Source organism: Colletotrichum godetiae, assembly GCF_030913485.1.
Source record: "Colletotrichum godetiae strain CBS 193.32 chromosome Unknown BDP55scaffold_55, whole genome shotgun sequence".
Taxonomy (NCBI): Eukaryota; Fungi; Ascomycota; class Sordariomycetes; order Glomerellales; family Glomerellaceae; genus Colletotrichum; species Colletotrichum godetiae.
In genome coordinates, this window is record NW_026851303.1 from 129,675 (window position 1) to 150,780 (window position 21,106).

Consider the following 21,106-nt stretch of genomic DNA (forward strand, 5'->3'; position numbering starts at 1 on the left):
TTAGGGGATGATATGTGAGGTATCACAGTAAATGAATCAAGCCATCACGACATACAACTACTCGTTAGCGTGCGTCATAACACAATCTGCCATGCATGCCCTGCTCTCTGGGTTCCCATCCAGCGGCCACCTAAGCACCCATCTTTTCCACCGTTGCGATTCGCTCCTCCAACCACTTGTTCATCCACGACACTCTATCCATGATGGGCGCATGCCCCATACCCTCCACGAACTCCACAACACCCGGCTGCAGATGCTCAGCCAGTAACCTTCCATGATGCGCGTCAATCATAACATCACTCAACCCATGAATGACAGCAATACGCTCCCTACCCACTTGATCCGCGAGCTGCCTCAGCTGCGCGGGCGACTTGTGATGCCAGCCCGCCGCAACGAGCTGCTGAATGAACCCACGAATACTGAACAGCCCCGGCGTGTTCCTCTTGATGAGCTCCTGCGCCTGGAACCGTTGGTAATTATTCTCGAAGCGACCGTACCCCTGCCCCCATCCGCGGGACCACACTTGTGTGTTGCATCGTTGGGCAGCTCAGCCGCCTCGTCGGGCATGACGAGCCAGTCGGCAGGGAAGAGTTTCAGGGACGTGTCCGCAATACTCCGGTCCGCGGATTTGGGAACGAGCATGGCGGCGCGGTCGCGCATGTTTTCGAGAAGTGTCTTTGTGTTTTCGATCCAGGGGGCCGTGCAGAGTAGTGTTACGGAGGCGAAGAGGGAGGGGGCGGCGAAGGCTAGTTCTTGGGAGATCATGCCGCCCATGGAGATGCCAAAGAGGTGGACGGAGCGGGAGGCGGTCCAGCCGACGGAGGTGAGGACTTCGAGGGCGTCGTGGGCCATTTCGGAGGTGGAGTAGCGGAGGTAGGGGACGTCTGATTCGCCCATGCCGCGGTTGTCGAGGATGAGGACGGAGTATTTGGATGCGTTGTCGTGGCCGAAGTATTTCGTTTGGCGCTGCCATGAGGTTTTGAGGCCTGCTAGGCCCATTATGAACTTTGGATTTGTGTTAGTATGAGAGGTGTAGTTGCAGGTTAAGGCATGAGTGAAGGGGGCGTACGATGATCTTTGAGGGACCGGTGCCGTGGATTTCCCAGGCAATGTTGAAGGGACCGCCTCGGTCCTTTGCGACGGAACATTTTCCCTTGCGATCGGGTTCGAGGTTCCATATCGTTGAGGAATATGAGGGATGTCTCATTGTTTCTTCCGCCGTGGGGAAGACTGGTACTCTGGTGATCTTGTCAGTATACTTTTAGTGCTCAGATGAATGGGTGAGCCTTACTTTGTCGCCATGCCTGCGTATGTCAAATATGAAGTCGAGATTTCTGTTGATCTTAGGACGATCCCCCACGTTGATCCAACGTGGTTATACTAGGTACTGTTCGTGTTCGGGATGAAGATATGGGAATGTTTGGAGAAGCCCGGCCAAGTGGCGTTGAGAGATGTTACAGATGAGTTTGGATCAAAGTCGAGGCGGGGGGCGGCTGTGTGAGAGCTATGAGCTATGAGCTATGATCTATGAGCTGAGAGAAGCTGTTTCTCGAAAGACCCCTGCGCCCTGGGAAAGATGCGACGAAAGAAGCAAGCGCTTCTTAATAACGGACTGCAGCTCTAGCGTGCTTGTGGAGGGGGGAAACTGTGCAATCGGATCAGCTTGTCCAAATTGCAGAACTGCAGAACATGCGGGCTCCCAAGAGACTAAATGCGATCATGGGATTGTGTCAAGCGCGATGCGGTGCGCAACGGGCAGCTGGTGACGTTGTCTATTGAGGGCGTCTGATATGGAGGTACGTAGGTTGTCTGTTAAATTTGCCCTAAATGGAAGTACTCTCATAGCAGACAATCGTGCGACATGAGGTTCCACTTTGACTATGCCTCGGCATCGGGGAGCTCTCAATCACCATCGCAGAGCTCCAAAAACGACAAGGACGCTGCATGTTCTTGCTCACTTTAGGTTGATGATCTCCTGGTAGAAGGACATCGGACGGAGCTAAGATAGGTATGTTGAGTCGCTGTGTATACTTATGAGATAGTTAGACTTCCATGTCATATAAAGTATTCAAGGGATTAGTGCCGTTGTAGTGGAGAATCGCAGATGGAAAGCTGATGTGAATCTTGACTTTCCGGACAGCCATCCGTGAGAGTCGAACGGTACGTACTGGCATCGAAGACATGGGCAGTTGGAGCTCGAGCCACTTGCTGACTGATGGAAGCGCAAGGGCATCTGCCATGGTGTTGACCGCCTTCCCTCCCGAAGCGGGCAGATGTGGCAGAATCAGGAGCTGGCGCAACTGCGACGCTGCTTACCCTGCACGTTGCTGTTCGTTTCGTTTGATGGACGATCACCAACGATACCTCTCATCAGCTAGCATCATCCCGAATAATCGACACCACAACTAAGTCCTCGACATAATCCCTTACGCATACGATATTTCGCATGCCGAGCATACTCTTACCCTCAACATGCTTCACGTATAGCTACGTCTAGGCACCATCATGTGGCTCCCGCTGCCATCAACCGACACCCTAACGCGGCCGCGCATCGCCGTGGTCCTCTTTTCTGCTGTCGCCGCGGCATCTCTTGGCTACTATACCTACCAGGCCAATCGAGACCAATACGATGAAATCCAAGGCCCCGGCCTCCACCGAAGCAACGCCGTTCGCCGGAACCACAGACGATCGCGTCGCAACTCCCTCTCATCCGAAGGCTCTCATGGCGACGAGAACATCGATCTGGACGGCATGCGCCCAGCGAACGATGCTGATACGATAGTTGATGGCGGAACCGTCGACGAATGGTGGAACGATCCTAATAGCATGCAGCCTCAGGCGCGAGCCGGCCACAACATCGTCAGCCTTCTTTTCAGGGTATCCGAGGATAATGCCAGGCGAAACGCGTGCGTCCATAGGGGTTGCGCATGCAACGCCTGTGGCATGGTTCCCATCCGCGGTGTCCGATACCGATGCGCCAATTGTGCCGACTTTGACCTCTGCGAAACCTGCGAATCCCAAGGAGTTCACATTAAGACTCACATCTTCTACAAGATCAAGGTCCCCGCCCCGCCCTTTGGTCCCCGCCAGATGCAGCCTGTATGGTACACCGGCGACCCCGATACCCAGATACGGAATCTGGGTAAGGGCTTGATGGCCAGACTGAGCAGGGAGACCGGCTTCGAAAGACCCGAGATTGAAGCTTTCTGGGAACAATTCACGTACATGGCGAGCACGGAATGGCGCGAGGACCCCGACGAGCTGGCGCTGGCTATGGACAAGAAGACCTTTGAGCGGTGCCTGGTTCCGTCGGGCGGCTCTAGACATGCAACGCCAAATCTTATCCACGACCGCATGTTCTCCTTCTACGACACAAACAATGATGATCTCATTGGCTTCACCGAATTCCTCCACGGACTTGCGTATCGCAAACGCAAGGACAAGCTGCGCAAGATCTTCGAAGGCTATGATATCGACGGAGACGGTTTTGTCAACCGCCGCGACTTCCTGCGTATGTTTCGCGCATACTACGTTCTCTACAAGCAGATGCACCGCGATATTCTCGACGGGCTTGACGATCAGCTTATGGGTAGCACCGAAGCACAGCAACTCGTCACCGGTCGACAGCCCCTCAGTAGCCTGTTCGGCCGGGAGGGTAGAGTTCCTCGCGCTGATGGCAACAATCGCAGCGAGGGCAAGATCTTCCACCCCAACGGGGATGTAGAATTGGAACCTGGTCGGCGCGGCGTCGTGAGCGACAATAGGGTCGATACCTCGGGACGAGAGGATGTGCTTACTCGGCTCTTCGCTCCTTACATCGGAAGTCCCTGGTCTCTCCAAATGCCATCTCCTGACAGCGAGCCTGACACACCGTACTGGGATGCTCTTTTAAACCCGCCTACCACAATAGACGATCTGCCAGCCTTGCTTACTGGACAACGTCGGGAACGGAATGGCATCGATTTTGACTTTGAGCTTGAGCTTGGCAGCTCTGATGGCGACGAAGGAGGCAACAATAACTCGGATGCGGAGAATAGGAGTCAACCAGGCGACGAGCCGGCACAAGTCAACGGTACCACAAACCACAGTCAGAGAGTTGATCCTGACCAGTTCACCAACGCAATGCCCACCGAGAGTCAGCTCAGAGCCCAGGTCATCAACCATAAGAGGCAGATGGCACCTGATATCGAGCGCAAAAGACGGCAAGCTGCTAGAAAACAGCTGCACGACAGATGGAAGAGGAGACAATTCTATCTCGACGAGGAAGAGGGCGGTCTTGCCCCCGATGGCTGGCAATCAGACGAAGATGTCTTGGTGAGCCTCAATGGTGTTGCGGAAAGCTCAAAGGCTGCACAACAGCAGACATTATCCCCTCGATCTAGATCCTCGTCAAAGGTTCGCTTCGCAGAAGACATGGATGACTACGACATCAGATCCAATCCCTCGACATCCTCTAGAAGTGTGCCCGAGCGTTGGGGAGGCATGGATATTCCCGATGAGGAGCGCGACGCAGGCAGAGAGATCCTTTACCAGGTCACGCAGCAGGCGTTCAACGAGCTTCTCGACGCCATATTCAAGGACAAAGAGAACTTGGCCGTCAAGGCAGCTGCAACCAAGGCAAAACGAGATAAGAACAGGCCTCTGTTCGAGCACCTAAATGCTGAGCCGAAGCGCAAGGTAGTCGAGCCGCGGCAACCAAGGAAGGCACTCGACGAGGACAAGCCTGTCGCTGAAAGATCCCTGGAAGAACTTCTGATGACTAGTGGATACAGAGTCGGTGAAAACGGCGAAACAGAAGACGTCCCCATCTCAGAAGAGCGGCAGAGGGTGGAAGAAGTCATTGACTCGGATGAAGATGATGACGAGGTAAATGAGAACGAAGAAGATGTCTCAGCCGTGGAGGAAGTCGAATACCGGGATCCTACAATGCCCCAATTCCGTCCGAACAGTGAGATGGATGAGCCTATGTCTCCAGACAGCACCCCGCCCACTTCAGACGACTCCTCGTTATCGACCAAGGGAATGAAGTCACCCGTGGAGGGAAAACCATCCAAGTCTGTAAAGGAGCCGAAAACCATCCCGCATTTCACCCTGCTGGAATGGAAGCGGCTCGACCTAGCAGAGAAGGAAGCTACCGATCGTGGTGGCTGGGGTAAGCTCAGTTTTGATGAGTTTGAGGAAATCTACAAGAGCCAGGAGAACGCTGGCAATCGTCTGGACTATCTTGGCAGCTGGGTCGACTTTTGCATCCCCTAGCGCGAAGGAAACAACAGGAGACAGTCTGACCAACTTCAGCCCTGGCCCATCAAGTTCATGGAGGAATACGCTGCCGAGGATTGCCTCGAAGAATATGGGGAATGCGAGGATTATGAAGAACCCTTGGGATGGGAAGATTCGTCGGGATCTTTTGATAGCGACAGTCCGTCTGACGATTTCTCTCACAGCGATGTCCCCTCGAGCATGATACAGAGTCTACCAGACTTGATAAGACAGACTGCAGTGGAGGCGGACGTAGATACAAATCGTCTATGGGGATGACGCCCGGACGTTTCTCACTAGTGAGGTGACTGCATACCCTACAACATGGAAGCTAAAATGGCTTGAGCGTAAACAACATCGTCTTGAGTATTGGATTAGAGCGGTTACTCCCAGCTTGGAGTTGTGAAAGGAGGGGAAAATATACAAATTACACCTCTGCAGATGAGCCGACAGCCGAAGAAGAGTTCTATCGTGTGTTCAAGATGGTTCTTGAGAAATGAGTGACACTGATGAGATGGGCCGTACTAGACCCCCCCTTCAACCTACGACGACAAGATTCTTCCACCTTCAGTAAAGATGGTCGCGCCAGTAATATTCCCATCCTTCATCAAATACAGGTACGCTTCCGCCACGTCCTCGGGCCGTCCAAGCCTTCCCGTCAGCGTCTTACTCCGGAATCCCTCGATAGCCGCCTCAGGTAGCGTCATGAACAGCTCCGTTGTCACGGGGCCCGAGGAGACGAGGTTCACGCGCACGGGGGCGAGGTTAAACGACAAACCCCTGACAAGGCCTTCCATTGCGCCGGCGGCGCAGTCGGCGACAGCCCAGCCTGGCATGGGTCGGTGGGAGCTGGAGCCGTTTGTGAGGGTTAAGGAGGTATCTGGTCCGTGGGTGATGTATTTTTCGTGGAGAGGAGACCAGCGAGGATCGTGGGCGCGTAAGCTCTCATGGAGAGGGACGCGGTGATGTGTGATGGTTTTGTGTCACTCAGGGATGGGAGCGGGGATGCTGCGTCTGCGGTGTAGAGGATGTGGTTTATTTTGAGGGTACCGTCGGATGTTGCTTCGTCGAGGAGGGCGGTCAAGTTCATGTGCAGGTTTTCGAGGTCTGCGAGGTTGATTGTGTGGGTTTTGAGTTGGTTTGCTCGGGTGGAGGGGTAGGTTGTACGGAGGCGGGCTTCGGCGGCGGCGAGTTTGGAGGGATTCGACGAGGCCAGAATTACGGTGGCGGCGTGTTCTAGGGATGCTTCTGCTGCTGCGTAGCCTAGGCCCGAGGAGCCTCCTATGATTAGGATGCGTTTGGAGGCGAGCTTGGAAGTGTACTTGTTGGGTTGGGTGGTCATTGTTGCGATGGGGCTTGAGGTGTTGGACTAAGTTAACGATCAAGGTATTTTGATTGAGGGATGCTGGTTTGAGGCTGGAAAGTGCTTTGATGTACATGGCGATATAAGATGTCTATCACCGGTTGGATATTTCGTATTTAAGCTTGAAGTTATTCAGACGCTTCCGCCGAAGCGGACGGACAAGATCAGCACTACATGACAAGAACATGGCAGACATTGATACATTCCAGGCATTGGCCACGTCAATGAAACTTGAGCTGAACGTTGATAGCTCATGGTGGCTTCTAGAGACCATATTTCGCCATGACTTTGTTTGCAAAGGGTCCGTATTCGTAGAGATTCGGTATCGCGTTCGGACACCGAACGGATCGGCGCTATTTCTTGGCTAGGGTCTGAAAGCTGCGTGGACGGGATCGAACGTACTTAATTTGGACTACGGTCGTCTGATAGTTGCGCCGCTCGCCGACTCCAAAGCCGCGCATTCCGCGGAGCGGGTCACCCGAATTGCCCCATATATCCCGACCACGGATCCGGTGCCGACGTCGGATGCAACCCCTCGCTCGACCCATAATCTAACTGCTCCACAACGACTACAACCCCCGCGTACATAGTAAGCTGATTTCGGTCGTGATGGCGGCCACTGGCCGTTCATCATGACGGCGCTTTCGATCGCGCACACCTCCGTATGGACCACGCCGAGTCATCTACAAGATGCGCCGAGCCGCTTTCGCTCCGCATCCCTGATTATCAGCCACAGTATATCCGTCGGCTGCCGAAGCATTTGATCCCATTCCTGCCGTACCTCAATCGCCCAAACACATCACACACCCTTGAAGAACGTATTCCCGCGGGTAAACATGCCTTGCGCCTGTCTACCATGGCCTTCTGGCTGCGCACCTGCGCCAGCTCCCACGGCGACCACTGTGGCCCTCCCCCGCGGCCCGGTGCTTCGCTTCCGCTGTGGTTGATTGACGTGCGCGCCTATCGCCTAGTCGCCGTGAAAGATGAAGACGACGACGCAACAGCCTCGGGCCTACGCTATCCCTACGTGGCGCTGAGTTACGTTTGGGGCCAAGCCTCAAGCGCAACCGCAACGCTGGCCAACATCGCCGCTCTTCAAGCCCCCGGAGCCCTGAACGGCCAAGAGATTCCAGCCACGATCCGAGAGGCAATGAATCTAACCCGGCTTCTTGGTGAGAGGTATCTTTGGGTGGATAGGCTTTGTATTGTGCAAGACGACGAAGATGCGAAGCATGCTCAGCTGCGGGGTATGGCGGACATTTACGCCGGTGCTCTATTGACTATCGTTGCCGCGCAGGGGCGCGGTGCAGATGAGCCTTTACACCATGGACTGGTAAGTGAGACTGTTGTAGAAGGGGATGAAGGTGATCCAAACGCGCTACCTTGCTTGGAGGAGGTCTCTCCGGAGGAGTGGGCGCAACGACTGTTTGAGTTCATCGAGAGGACGCCGCGTTCTCCTGGTAGACCAACTTCTCCTGAGCCTGATTACTACAACTCCCCCCTATTTGCTGGATACGGAGGCTCGCCTCGCTACACGGGATGCGGCTCACCGTACGATTCACCCTCCCCCATGGATATCGAGTCACCTGATTTCCTTCCTGAGTCACCCTCATACACCGAAGTCGATTCACCTGTCGTGAGCGAATGGATCTTACCTCCGTCCCCTATGATCGAGCTACCGTCTGTTCCCCAAGAGCACACAAATGATCCGCAGCTCTCCCCGCTCGAGGTGCCAGACACTTTCTCTGTCACCGACGCACCGAACTTTCGCCGGCAAAGAGAGGCGGATGCGCATCGCATCATAATGGAGGGACATGCTCGGGACCTGGTCAATACGGTATGGTGCCAGAGGGGTTGGACGTTCCAGGAGCTCATGTTCTCTCGACGGCAGCTTGTGTTCCATAACGATACCGTCAATTGGCAATGTCACTGCGCGTCCTGGCATGAGAATCAGAGGTATATCACGACGGGGCCTTGTAGTGGCGTTGGGGGAGATGAGAAATACGACAACAACAGCAATAGTAAGGTCAACAGCAACGACAACAGGGTCCCTGATCCATCATCAAGTATAAAGCTACTTCCTGGCATCTCCCCATGGCCTGACTTGCACCGCTATGCCAGGCTCGTCGCGCTCTATAATAAGCGAGTCTTGACCTTCGATCATGATGTCCACGATGCCTTCGCCGGAGTCCTATCAGCATTTGGTCAATCGTTCCACGGCGGTTTCATCTGCGGCCTGCCTCGCATCTTCTTCGATGCCGCACTGCTGTGGCAGCCTTACGAGCCCTTGGTCCGTCGCGCCAGCCATTTGACATCGGCCCTGCCGAGTTGGTCGTGGATGGGGTGGCAGGGAAATCTCCAATCTGAGAGCTGGCGCAGTGGCTACCGCTATCTGCGCGGGTTGGGGAGCTTTTGGCGGCCTGATCCCTGGCAGACTCGGCGGACCGTCGTGTGGTCGTACTCGTTAGCCGTAAATGGGGAACGAGTTCCGGTGGGAGGCGACGCCGCTGAGTTTTCGGATGATCGAACATCAGAAGGCTGGTGCGAGAAGTTTTGCGAAAGAGCCCAGAAGCCATACTTCTTGCACTCGCAGACGGGAGCGCAGAAATTCTGGTTTCCCGTACCTCTCGCGTCGATGGCCAACACTCCCGATGGTCCCCCCTCGAGACAGCCCGCTTACTTGCATGGTCTCACACGATGGGGATTCCTTCAAATCAGCAAACTGTTCTATGAGCGCCGCGCCTCGCAGTGCTTATGCGCGACCTTGTGTGATTTAGATGGCCGCTGGGCTGGCGTGCTGAGACTTAACGTTCCTTCCAAAGATTCCGCCGCGCACGACGGATCATCAGTCGGCGAGATGTGCGAGTTGATAGAAATTTCGGCGGGGTCCGTGGAGAGCCAGCCAGGAGCAGACACTGGCTTTGATGGGTGGGAGGAAGCTGAGTGCGCACGACATGGGGGGACGTATGAGTTTGTCAACGTCCTGTGGATTGAGTGGAGAGATGATGTAGCATACCGCAAGGCATTGGGCCGAGTCTGGGAGACTGCGTGGGCAAGGGTCGTCGCAGAAGATGTGCAGATCACGCTGGGTTAAAAACACCTTCTACTGTCTACTTACTGTACTTGGTGGATAGGTAAGGTAGGGGTTACGATAAGGACCACAGGGTGCAGGTAGAGAAGCCCTCAGGGAGTCGAGAATGTCCCCCGGGTAACGCCAAGGCTGGTCTGGACTCCTAGTTCCCTCTTTAATATCACTGGGTGATGATTAATATCAGTTCCTGTGTGGAGTAGTACATAGTTCTTGATTTAGAGGAGGGGGGTTTACTTACAACTTAGGTAAGGTGTGTATTCGCCAAGGACGCTCCGCTCCAACAGGACTACGGCCTTCCCGGGCCGCCCTGCTTAATGAATACATATTGACTAATCACGGTTGATAACGCCGGCTACTTAAGGCAATACAATGCCTTACGTAGCAGTGCTTGAAGAATCTAGTCGGTCGCAGACGTAGATTATCCAAAAGTATCCATCTTTCAAAGAGAAGTCAAGTCCACAGTCCTCCTAAGAGAAATGAGCAGGCGCTCCTCCTCTCAAGAGCGGGAGTACTCGCAATTGCTGGAAATTGGTGCAGGAAACAGCGCAATGTCGCAATATGGTAACTGCCGGCACCGCCCTAATGATAAATCAGGCTGCGAATCTCAGCTGCAGGCACGACTGGATACTGGATGGCTGAGTTAAGTCAATGCCATTCTGCTGTACACCAATTCCATTCTTACCCCGTGAATTCTGTGACTGTACCATGCAAGAGTACCCTCCTGTTGATGGGGCGTAAGGGGGAGCTTGCATCATATTCTCCATGCCTGGAATTACATTACTACTTGGGTCCTTACCCTCTTGTAAGCTGCGTGGGGAAGTCAAACTTCACCTCTCCTAGAAGCACTACCTACCTACAACAACATCGTTGTCAATATCATTCTTATCACCAGAATGAATGGTCGTGTCTAAATACCGCTCTTTTCCGATCTACTGGTGTTCGGAAAGGTACAGGAATGACAGATCCTTTATCCAGTGCAGGCAGTGTGGTTGGCATCATCTCTCTCGGCATCCAAGTCACGCAATCACTTCACAATTACTACATCGATTTTGAATCCTGAGATCGGATATCAGCTCCACTTCAAATCTTTTAAAAAAGTCTCAACGGCTTACTGGAGCAGCTGAGTTTCTACGTCACCGACCGTAGTTCCCAGCCTGGTGGGATAGAATTGCTTGAGGACGTTGGAAAGCTCGTTCAGGAGTGTGAGGATCAAAGACGGTGTTAAAGATATCAAAGCCGTCATTAGTATCGTCACGATATCCCAAATCTCCGATATGATCCAAGACTGGTTGAGAGCCCCAGATACATCTATTAACTTCAACGAGAATAGAAGGAAGAAGCATTCAGGCACCGGTCTCTGGCTAGTCAGTGATATCAAATTCACGCAGTGGCTATATGGAGCGAAATTTTTTTATGGCTAAGAGGCTTTGCGGGGTGTGGAAAGTCCGTCTTGTGTTCAATAATGATTGAACATACTTTGCGCCGGCGGGGGTTCGACAGAACTTCTCGAGGGGGCGTGGTGTTCTTCTTCTTTACATTCAAAGACGACAGTAAACAGAATATATCAGATTATCTGCGCTCGTTAGTACTACAGCTCTCTGCGCAACTCGGCAGCACTCCGGCGCTCCAGAGATTGTCCAGGAACTACGAACGCAGTATCCCTACAGACACAAGCTTGCTTGAGTGTCTACATCAGGTCCATTTGATGTTCCAAGATGTGTACATCATCTTAGATGCCTGGAATGAACGTCTTAGAGACGCCCACAGGAGATGGATGCTCGTAACAATAGCAGATATACGAGCTTGGTCTGACTGTTTCTGTCTTCACTTGCTAGTCACAAACCGAGACGAACCTGACATTAATTAAGAGCTACAGTCTGACCATGACAAGACTGTCACTCTGAGAAACGACGGAACAGACCGAGATATTGCAATTTTCATCTCACTGCATTTGCGGAACAACCATCGGCTGCGGAAATGGGAGCAATATCATCCTGAAATCCAGCGTGTCTTAACCCAGAAGGCTGATGGAGTGTAAGCATTATGATTTGAACCTTTTTGCGAGATACGTTTACACTGGAATCATGTCCCTACGGCACTATATGACACGTCCTTGATTGGAGTCAAAGCGGCTCTGGAAGTCTGGTGTGAGGAAGAAGACAGCACTCCCATTTCGAGGGTCGTACATGAGAGCTTTGGGATGTGGTGAACGCTCAATATGGAACGCATGCAACACCTCTCCAAGCAGCAGCCGAATTGGGGGTCACATTGATGCTGTAGGCATTCTTCTCAACAAAGGGGCAAACGCAAGTGTGAAGCATTTTCACTTGAATCCACTGACGACGGCAGCAGGGGGAGGCCATCACGAGATCGTGGACAGGATACTCCAAAGTGGTGCTAACGTCAACGAAGTCGTCAATTATTATGTTGAAAAGACCTACGACGCATCTTTGGACTTCTATTGGGTCTTGTTCGCAATATGGCCAACCAGAAGTACTCGAAAACATCACATGAGATCGGGAGATAGAGCCCAACGCACCCAGATCCAAAGATGTTAGTATTGAAAGATACGTGCACGTACTTATAAACCCTACTTTTCAATGATGCCTAGTGAGAAGTGGATCCGTGTGTTGTGTTTGATCCCGTGAAGTCACCCGGGAGGGCTGTGAACATAAGGTCGCTTGTCAAGTCCGTGACACGGCCGAGAAGTTGTTCAAGGAGGCGGTAGCCAGCTCCTTGAGCATATTGAGGAAGTTCTAGAAAGGCACAAGTCAGTATAAATTAAAGACAATGGCAATCCTGTCTGCTCGGAACTAATCTTACCGTGCCCCGCGTTGAAAACACGAGCAAAGGTGAGTCCACGCTGTGCAACCCAATCACCAATCTTCCCGGCGGAGCTCTGAGAAGATAAATCGCTGTAGGCGGTAGGAAGGTGAAAGGTCTTGGAAGGGAACTCGTCGAAACCTTGCTGTCCATTCCAGGTCATGTTCTGGAGTACCATGAGCGTGCCGTTGGTGGGTACCCGGAAGTCAAGGTTGCCACTGGCAATGATGAAGTTGTTTGTGTGCTCAATGACGCGGGTCAAAGCGCCAGAGGCGAAGGGGTCAAGACTGACATCGCCAGTGGGGCCAAATGGGTTCTCATCGGAGCACTTCTTCCAATCTCTCTGACCGGTGGGGATGTGGATGGCCTTGCGCATCTCGGGAAGGTTGAGGTAAGAGTGCCAGTCCGTCTTGTCAAAGCCGAGGGGTACGGAGGCGTTGTCCCCCTCGGTGGCCCAGCTGAGGGGGTCCGATGGGTTGGGACAGCCCTGAGAGATGTGGTAAATATTGGCGCAAGGGCTAACTTCTGCAAGACCATCGTAGACAATGGACGAGATTGCGCATTCATCGCTGTTGTTTCCGGGCGGGAAGGGACCCTTGGGAGGGAAGGTAAAGTAGTTTTCACGCATATCGGCGTAGCCGCATTCCTTGTCGGCAGCATTGATCCGATCATAGTAGTCTCCAACGCCGGGATACAGGCCCATAACGTTGTTGTACTCTTCGACGAAGGGAAGCGAGACCGCGTGCTGTTGGAAATCACCGGGATCAGATCTGATGTAGGGGCTGAACATCAGGGCACCAGAGAGGTTGTAGTCAGCAGACTGGTTGGACTTGATCATGGCGTCACCGATGTAGGGGATGTAGTGACCAGCGTAGCTCTCGCCGGTGAGATGAGTTTTGCGACCCTTGGTTCCGAAGGTCTCCATCCAGTTGTGGTAAAAACCGAGGAATTGCTGGGCGGTCTCCTCTTCTGTGTTGACTCCGGGCTTCCCAACCGAGAAGCCGGTGCCGGCGGGTTGATCGACATAGAGAACATTTGAGAGTTGGGACCAGCTGAAGATGTTGTAGACCGGACGATAAGCAGACGGGAACCAGGTGAATGGACCGTTTTCCTGGACCAATCCAATGAAGGAACTGCATCCAGGGCCACCGTTCAACCTGATAGACGAATGAGCCTGGCTTGAGACTTCGCTTCGGGGAGTGTGTTGAGAAACTTACCAAATGGTGACCTCTTCAGCTGCATCAGGATTGGTGCTAGGGAAGTACCTGTTGGAGTGAGTGTCAATGTTGCGAAATAGACGGCGGCTGGAAGGGGCACATTTACGTACCAGAAGAAGAGTTGACGAGTCTCGTTTGACTCTTTCGAGATAGGTATTTGGCCAGCATATGATTCGCCCAGATCCCAATCGACCAGTGGAATAGACGTGCCGTTCACAAGGTACTCTTTGCTACATTAGTGCATGAACAAAAGTGGGTGAGACTGGGCGGGCATACTCTCAGTCTTGTCATTTAGATACTGGTACTTCTCAGTGCTCTGACGACGCTCAAGATGGCGGCGAACAGGCAATCGCTTGGCCTCTGCGAGTTTTTTGACCGGGTTGAAGCCATCAACTCGCCAAGAATCGGCCAGGACGGTAGTGCATGGCAACAATGCCAGCAGTAGGTGACGGATGGACATCGCAGAAACCATGGTGATACAAAGCTGGCGTCCTGAATAATGTTAACCAGATTGTCCTTCAAACGAGGGAGGAGCCGATCTTGATAAACATGTCAAGTTGGCATCAACACGGGCCAAAGGCTTTGGCTGATGGGCTGCCGGAACCACTGCAATATCGGCTACCAAAGGTTCCTCAAATCATCTATTTCAGTTTGCTCAATGCATGGCAGGAAGCTTAGCAACTCGGATAACATCTGGATCCGCAACTAAGCTTCCTGTAATCTGAGCCGATGGCAGTATTACTACGTCAGATAAGGAGCTGATTGCTGGCACGGCATACATGGAAGAGTCATAGGCGGCTCGTTTCGCTGACATTCGAATGCCCGCAACCCTAATCTATCGTCAATATGCCCCTGAATACTAAGCTTTCCAAAAGGAGCTGGATTAGGAGAGCAAAATTCCTGCTCAATTCAGGCCATTGGTGGGTTATCCCGTGGAACCAGTCTAGCACCTTATTCGCAAAATACCTTGAACGGAAATTTAAAACAAACTGACAGCCGGGTCGCTCGGAGAAGGCGTGGTTGTTTCAAAAAAAAAAAACTAACGACGGGCATGGTTAATGAAACTCTAACTTCTTATACGAACCGAGTCAAACTTTCCGTTGGCCGATCCATTGGGGACGATCTAGGAACACCCTTCGAGGTCCGGAGCTGACTCGTCAGTCTGTTTGGACGAACGATGCCGACTGAAGATGATTTAAGCTTGACGAACATGGGACGAACATTCCATCCCGCTTGCCAAGAACGATCGGATGCAGACTTTCCTTCAACTGCCCGACGCAACCAGACCCATTGCAGCAGCTTGGCTTCGACCATTGCTTGGATTTTCTTGGCTAGGGGGTTGCAGTCTGCAGATATACCAGTGCCATCTTCCGGCGGTCCGCAATTTCCGGGGAAAGTGTAGATTATGTTGCAACAAAGCTTGTTGAGCAGCGCTATGGCTGAATGAGGAATGTGCTTTGGTGATTTGATTTCGAAAAGTGAGCATTTTCAACCGCAACTGCCATTTTTGCCATAGGGGGGGGCGAGTTTGTTTCTAGCCTGAACGTTATCTCGCGCATCGGTGATTGCCTCACTTTGCTAGCTTTACGTCCAGATTTGATTGCCGAATCAGGTAGCTTTACCCATTCTTGTAGCAGTCTTTCTTGATTTATCATGAGCTCCGTCGGAATGCTCACTGGTTTCCATTGCTGCATGGTGGTAATTCATTACTTCCCTACATATCAATCTCATCTTAACCCCAATTGCATTGGTGCTGTGCTTTACTCGGTGCGTTGTTCGTTTTCGTTATCATGGCACAACTCTGAGCTTGGAACTTAACGCTGTGTTGCTCTTCGATAAAGCGAGTAGGACTCACGCTGAAGGCTTGTATTACAATTTTCTCCGTCTTGGTCGTTCATGGCTAGGGCATGTCGTCGTAGTATGCATCTGTTGCCTCATTCATGGTCCTTCATCCAGTCCATCAGTTCCTGCCAATTCACACACTGATGCTCCGTGCCGAACCCCGTGACACCGCCTACCGCTGGGTCGCCAACCTCTACAGTCAAGTCAGGTCTGCAAAGTATGGACTGGCGAACGAGGTCCATGCAGTGACCGATGTGATACATATCTTTGACGTGATTGTGATCGGGAGAAGCGTCGTGGTCCGTCCTATGGCCCGCCTTGTGGTCTGTAGGGTGCGACCCATTGTTGGCTTGCTCCATGATGTCGGGCCGCGCTTCGTATAGAGCTTGGCGGATCATGTCGAGACAGTGAAGCTGGTGGAACACCGCTATGCAGCTCTTTCGCGGCGCGAGCTTAGAATGTTGAAAAAAGCCGCCCTCCTTAGGAAGAAGCGAAGCCCAAGCATCGTCAACTTGTGGGGACGGTGGCATGGCATACTTGAGATCTAGCTCGAAGGTTTTGCTTATGGTTGATACTATGCTGTATTAGAATTGTATTGAGAAAGGAGTGTGGACAGCTAGTGGTATCTTACATCGCATTTCTGACCTGACGGGTTCAACGCCGTAATAACCTGGTGCAGCCTTGCTAGACGCAGTATGTCTGCTAAGCCCAGCTACCAAGATGACGAGTATCGCGTAAAAGAGGTGAATTCTGCCCCTTTGCCAGTATTGCCTCAGCCGTGATTCTCTATCTTGGACATTCTCGCCATTTTCATTAACTTCTCCAATCTGTGCATACTGGTGAGATTTGGTCCATGATGACATCGTGTAGCTACTAGTAGTCAGCGTCGTCTGCTTATATGTACAGGTACCGAACACCAGGCGAGGACGAGACGGCAAAGAAATACGTCTTTTCAATAGTCTTTATGAGCTGTGAGCACGGGCACAAAAGTAGATTGATCGTCCAATCTCTGACAGGACGACTCTTCCCGAGCAAGTCCCGCCTTCACGACTCGCAACGGGCGAGGTGCTTTCGATGTCGAATAACATCCGTTCATTTGGGCATTGATTTGCGGTCAAGCGACCTAGAGAACCCCACCAATTCATTAAGAATGAGCTAGAACCACCAGTCGCTGACTCGCGCAGCTGTCACCATGTCCGCATTCCTGTCGACAGCTTCCAGAGAACGACGGCTCTAAAGGAAGAAAAAGCATAGAACATTGACAGTGGCTGACGACATAGCCACGAGCTCCTGTCTCACTTGCCCTATCCGTGTTTCCGGGTATTGATGTTGCCTGTCGATCGTGCGCGCTTGGCTTTGCGGGTTGCATCGGTCGTGCGCTCATCCGAGAACCATTTGCAGGGGTTGATCTGCTGCAGCCACTCTGTTGAAGCTGGAACGAAACAGTGACGTTGCAATCAAGTGCGTCTGATGAGCTGTTTAAGCTACGTCTCCAGCATATAAGACTGCCGTTTCCCCGGACTTGGAGTCACTCGGGAAGAGTTGTGGAGCCTGGGGTACTCATCGAGTGACCGACTCCTGGCCCGGATTCAGGCCTTGACATCCGGGTTTTGCCAAGTCTCGCTATATCGACACTCATGGGACGATTCGCACTTTACGCATCTGACTGCACTCATACTGCGGGATGCTTCACTTTTAAGGCTGACTTCAAAGAATCCAATGCCGAACTGAGATGCCTGATAATGCCATCAATTTACAGAACCTTCGTGTTGCACTTCAACCTTATCAAGATAGAAAGGGCTAACAAGTTCTTGGCTGGTATTGATACTCGCGCACGAAAACCTGAAAAAAAAAAAAAAAAACAGCAGTTGCTAGTAGGCACGTGGGTCGGTTCGCAATGCATTCATCTCTTCTTTCATTGACTCAGATCCAGTGTGACTCACTGGCAATCAACCAACCTACCCAAATGTTGGTCCACAGCGCACCAGGAATTTTATCCAAATCGGGAAGGTCAACAGACTCTGATCCTTCGACCGATTAAAATCAACAAGATCACGCGGCGTTGCTGATCCTCAGACGCAAACATGTAGACAGGGAAAAAGCCAAGATGTGTTGGAAACTTGCTGATATAAGTTGAGGTCTTCCACGGGGCTCATGTTGGGAACTTTCAGTCCGTACATGTAACTTCTTCAGCAAGGCTTCAATTTGAAACGGAAATCATCGAATCGCCGTCTAACCCACCATGATGGCCTCTTCTCAGTTTTGTCGGGCGTCGTACAAGCTTCTGTCTCCGCGACTGATTGTTAGAACTGCTGCAGAATCTGACACAGAGTCCTTTCACGCTATCATGACAGCCCCGGAAAACTTCCCGTTTGAGCAACCAGAACAGGGTCTCACTTTCGAAAAGCTTCGTGCTCGGATTGAGAAATTCGCTAAAATGTCGACGGAGGGCAAAAATGCATTCCTAGTTGTGGAATTGCGCGATACAAATGAGCTGATTGGGTACGGAGGGTACAACACCTTTGAACCTGTCGCCCCGACCGAATTCCTTAGCCAGACGACACTTTCGGGGAGCGAAACGTACATGACGGACATTGGCATTATCATCGACCACAAACAATGGCGCAAGGGGTATGGCCTCGAGGCGACCAGCCTCCTTATCGAGTATGCCCACAACGAGCTTGGATGCGAGGTGTTTAGGACAGAGACAGGCGACGGCAATGAACCTTGGCGAGCACTCATGCGGGCAGCGGGTCTTTCCAGGTTCGAGGGACGGCATAAAGCAAGCTACAATGAGAAGCAGGAGGTTTGGGTCTGGAAATTTGATGCTGGACACTGGAGATTGGAGAAAGACAGGATGCAGGTTGAGGGAAAGTGGCCACTCTAGGAGGCTGTCTCTCTCCTTGTCTAGAAATCCAAGACATCAAATGTTCCTACATGAGTACCATAGCGATTTACAGAATCACTCATCAAAAATTACGCAAACGACTTCGCCTGCGATGGAAATATTCGCGGCGAACCCCTTCAAAAGACCGGTGCTCACTTCGCGGTCAATGATGACCGCCCGGCCATCCTGCTGCAAACCCACCGCAACCTGGGTACCGGCCTTGTTGATCGAGAACTGCCGAGGGATCATGCCACCCGACGGGAAGATCTGAGTGAAGCCCAGGTGACCGGTCTTGTGATCAATCTTGAAGGTAACGAGAGCGTCGCTCTTGATCTCGGTACTGTTGGCGGTATCAAAGTTTGGAATGCTGAAGGTGCTGACGTTTCGCGAAGAGACAACAAGATACTCAGAGTCGGGCTGATGCAAGGTTAGCAACGCAACACATCTATCTCATGACGGACTATCCTCATCGAGGGATCAAATGAGTACTTACAGAAATATGGATTTCAGCTGCCGCAGCCCCAACGGGCACCGTATTGTCTGGACCGTGGGTACCGACGCTGAAAACTTCCGTGAAGCTCAAAGTCTTGTTGCAACCATAATGGACTTCGTACGTGGTGACGATGTTTCCAAGCTCGGCAAGAACAAAGAAGTAAGTCTTTTCCTTGGTGACGAGGAATCTGGCGTGTCTTGGACCACTGCCAACTGCGACGTTCAGTGGGGTAACGGGTGTCAGTTGGTAGGATTCATGGTTGATTGAGAAAACCCGGACCAAATCCGCTCCCAAATCCGGCACTAGCACATACTGCCCCGTGGGGTCAAGGATGGCCTCGTGGGGATGCGGGGCATTCTGTGCCGGCTTCGGTCCTGGCTGGCTCAGAGTGTATGTCCAAGATTGAAGCCTTTTGATGTCGGTCGGATCCTCCACGGAAAACACTTCAAAGGATGACGCCGGGCTTTGAATGAAGTCAGCGGAGTTCCGCAAAATAATGGGCAGTAATTTTTCCCAACCTCACAGAACGAGCTTCTTCGGTGACGAATGTGGAAATCTCTCCGGGGTCAGGGAGTGGGACTTACTAGGAAGCCAAGGCAATGCCTCCACCATTCTTGCCATACACAACGGAGCTCACAGCCCCTTTGATGGTAGGTAGCTTTCCCAACAGCTCGAGAGTTCCGTTTTCGGACTTTTGGAAAGAAACGAGCGTGCCATTGGGGTTGGTGAGTCCTCGGTCCGCGCAGTAGAGTAGAGACTTTGACTGGTCGAGGGTAAGCCAAGAAGGGTTCGCCGCGCAATCAGTGTTCGTTGCAATCGCCTTCAAAGTCGTTCCTGATTCTGAGGTCTGAAGATCTAGGGTGGTGACAGTTCCAGCGTGCGAAGCGGCGTAGAGAAGGGTCGATGTCACTGGCTTGACAGACATAATGGCCATAAGCCAGGCGGCAGAGAACTTGTCGAAACCCAACATTGCGAATAAGTCAATTATCAAACAAGTCCGACATAGACTGATTCTGACATTCCCCATGGTACTGGCGATCTAGTGTCTTTAATAGCTCCTCCGAAGCCATGGTCGGAAATGCGACCATGGTCGACCGCCGACCTGGGCACCGCGTCGTTTTCCGTGCGGGGTTGGGATATCCCTGGATGATGCTGTGGAAATTCCACCTATTAATCTAACTGGCTTGTGGTAAAATCGATTTACCATGGAAGATGAAATTCGCGCTAACCCACGTGCAGAGTTGGAACAAGCCGTTTGCCGGCGTGTAGATTGAAATCTTGGCAGGGGTTGCGGATAAGGTTTGAGAACTGACGCTCTTGGCACTTTCGATCTCAAGGGGGAACAAGAGACGAACTGATGCTTTGACTGATGCAAACCAATGATACAAAAGCCGGATGCTGCACCAAGGCTTCATCCCACCGGCGCTTCTTGAAGAGCCACTCTCTTGCTCCTGGATTTAAGTGAACACTCATCTTCAACAGGATTGCCAAGAACTCGATCAATTTGTATGGGTTAGACTGTATTCTTCGAAAGCCGCATCTTTGGGACTATCATTAATTTTCCAACCCTCTTCAGACGACGTTTCAACGTCCGAAAGTCCGTTGCCCACTTTTGAGTCGTACACCGGAATGATTCAATGATGCGAGCCCCATCACTTGCGATGATGGTTGAGACTGTTGTGCCTTAGATCTGTAGCCATAACAGCCCCATAGACAGTGGGTGATCTATGGCCTTGTAAGTTAACGACCCTAAAAGTTCGTGTTGGCAACATCGTGTACTCCGTACGCTGTGTTACCGAAGAAAGCGTCACATGTTTCTTGGCAGCATCAACTACAGTTCTCAGTGTACTGCCTGAACTCTCCCACCGGCATTCGAGGGTTGCTGGCGAGGATGGTCAATGAACAGCGTTACACGGTACGACTCAATGCTTGGCAACAATCTACAAGAAATCGCAGAGACCGCTACAGCCGATGACTGTAGTGTTCGTGATCTCAAGTGCGCAAGATTAAAGTGCGCATTGATTGAACTCATCTTGGGGTGCTAGCTGTGCAAATTCGGAGAAAACAAGAGGAATGGCGCTGACATGCACGCCGTATTACCCACCCAAAGTACCCATGAAACCCAACTACC

At 52.1% G+C, this 21,106-nt stretch overlaps 9 protein-coding genes across 9 annotated transcripts; 4 read left to right on the forward strand and 5 right to left on the reverse strand.

Annotated features, from left to right (window-relative positions):
- Nucleotides 1-130: 130 nt before the first annotated feature.
- On the reverse strand, nt 131-1,302 carry BDP55DRAFT_732919 (glycylpeptide N-tetradecanoyltransferase; the record flags this gene model as incomplete). The annotated part of the gene is made up of 4 exons (XM_060580006.1): nt 131-460; nt 493-1,005; nt 1,070-1,238; nt 1,292-1,302. 4 exons carry the CDS (start codon nt 1,300-1,302, stop codon nt 131-133), a joined length of 1,023 nt encoding a protein of 340 aa, XP_060424663.1.
- A 1,020-nt stretch (nt 1,303-2,322) lies between these two features.
- On the forward strand, nt 2,323-5,711 carry BDP55DRAFT_678257 (uncharacterized protein). The gene has a single exon (XM_060575973.1). It carries the CDS (start codon nt 2,506-2,508, stop codon nt 5,254-5,256), a length of 2,751 nt encoding a protein of 916 aa, XP_060424664.1. The 5' UTR covers nt 2,323-2,505; the 3' UTR covers nt 5,257-5,711.
- BDP55DRAFT_754903 (putative short-chain dehydrogenase) lies at nt 5,513-6,601 on the reverse strand (the record flags this gene model as incomplete). Its single annotated transcript, XM_060580730.1, has 2 exons — nt 5,513-6,139; nt 6,178-6,601. 2 exons carry the CDS (start codon nt 6,599-6,601, stop codon nt 5,802-5,804), a joined length of 762 nt encoding a protein of 253 aa, XP_060424665.1. The 3' UTR covers nt 5,513-5,801.
- A 325-nt stretch (nt 6,602-6,926) lies between these two features.
- Nucleotides 6,927-10,078, forward strand: BDP55DRAFT_678260 (heterokaryon incompatibility protein-domain-containing protein). The gene has a single exon (XM_060575974.1). It carries the CDS (start codon nt 7,287-7,289, stop codon nt 9,714-9,716), a length of 2,430 nt encoding a protein of 809 aa, XP_060424666.1. The 5' UTR covers nt 6,927-7,286; the 3' UTR covers nt 9,717-10,078.
- Nucleotides 10,079-10,987: 909 nt separating this feature from the next.
- On the forward strand, nt 10,988-11,751 carry BDP55DRAFT_697381 (uncharacterized protein; the record flags this gene model as incomplete). The annotated part of the gene is made up of 3 exons (XM_060577675.1): nt 10,988-11,081; nt 11,102-11,547; nt 11,584-11,751. The coding sequence occupies 3 exons, from the start codon at nt 10,988-10,990 to the stop codon at nt 11,749-11,751; spliced, it is 708 nt and encodes a 235-aa protein (XP_060424667.1).
- Nucleotides 11,752-12,320: 569 nt separating this feature from the next.
- Nucleotides 12,321-14,213, reverse strand: BDP55DRAFT_619289 (carboxypeptidase cpdS; the record flags this gene model as incomplete). Its single annotated transcript, XM_060571314.1, has 5 exons — nt 12,321-12,469; nt 12,537-13,693; nt 13,754-13,801; nt 13,864-13,978; nt 14,030-14,213. The coding sequence occupies 5 exons, from the start codon at nt 14,211-14,213 to the stop codon at nt 12,321-12,323; spliced, it is 1,653 nt and encodes a 550-aa protein (XP_060424668.1).
- A 1,137-nt stretch (nt 14,214-15,350) lies between these two features.
- On the reverse strand, nt 15,351-16,788 carry BDP55DRAFT_619293 (uncharacterized protein). The gene is made up of 2 exons (XM_060571315.1): nt 16,227-16,788; nt 15,351-16,169 (listed from the first exon to the last, which is right to left on the reverse strand). Exons 1-2 carry the CDS (start codon nt 16,456-16,458, stop codon nt 15,688-15,690), a joined length of 714 nt encoding a protein of 237 aa, XP_060424669.1. The 5' UTR covers nt 16,459-16,788; the 3' UTR covers nt 15,351-15,687.
- Nucleotides 16,789-17,840: 1,052 nt separating this feature from the next.
- On the forward strand, nt 17,841-18,482 carry BDP55DRAFT_697384 (acetyltransferase; the record flags this gene model as incomplete). Its single annotated transcript, XM_060577676.1, has 1 exon — nt 17,841-18,482. The coding sequence occupies one exon, from the start codon at nt 17,841-17,843 to the stop codon at nt 18,480-18,482; it is 642 nt and encodes a 213-aa protein (XP_060424670.1).
- A 75-nt stretch (nt 18,483-18,557) lies between these two features.
- On the reverse strand, nt 18,558-19,945 carry BDP55DRAFT_562107 (YkgB protein; the record flags this gene model as incomplete). Its single annotated transcript, XM_060570129.1, has 3 exons — nt 18,558-18,899; nt 18,976-19,438; nt 19,560-19,945. The coding sequence occupies 3 exons, from the start codon at nt 19,943-19,945 to the stop codon at nt 18,558-18,560; spliced, it is 1,191 nt and encodes a 396-aa protein (XP_060424671.1).
- Nucleotides 19,946-21,106: the final 1,161 nt, after the last annotated feature.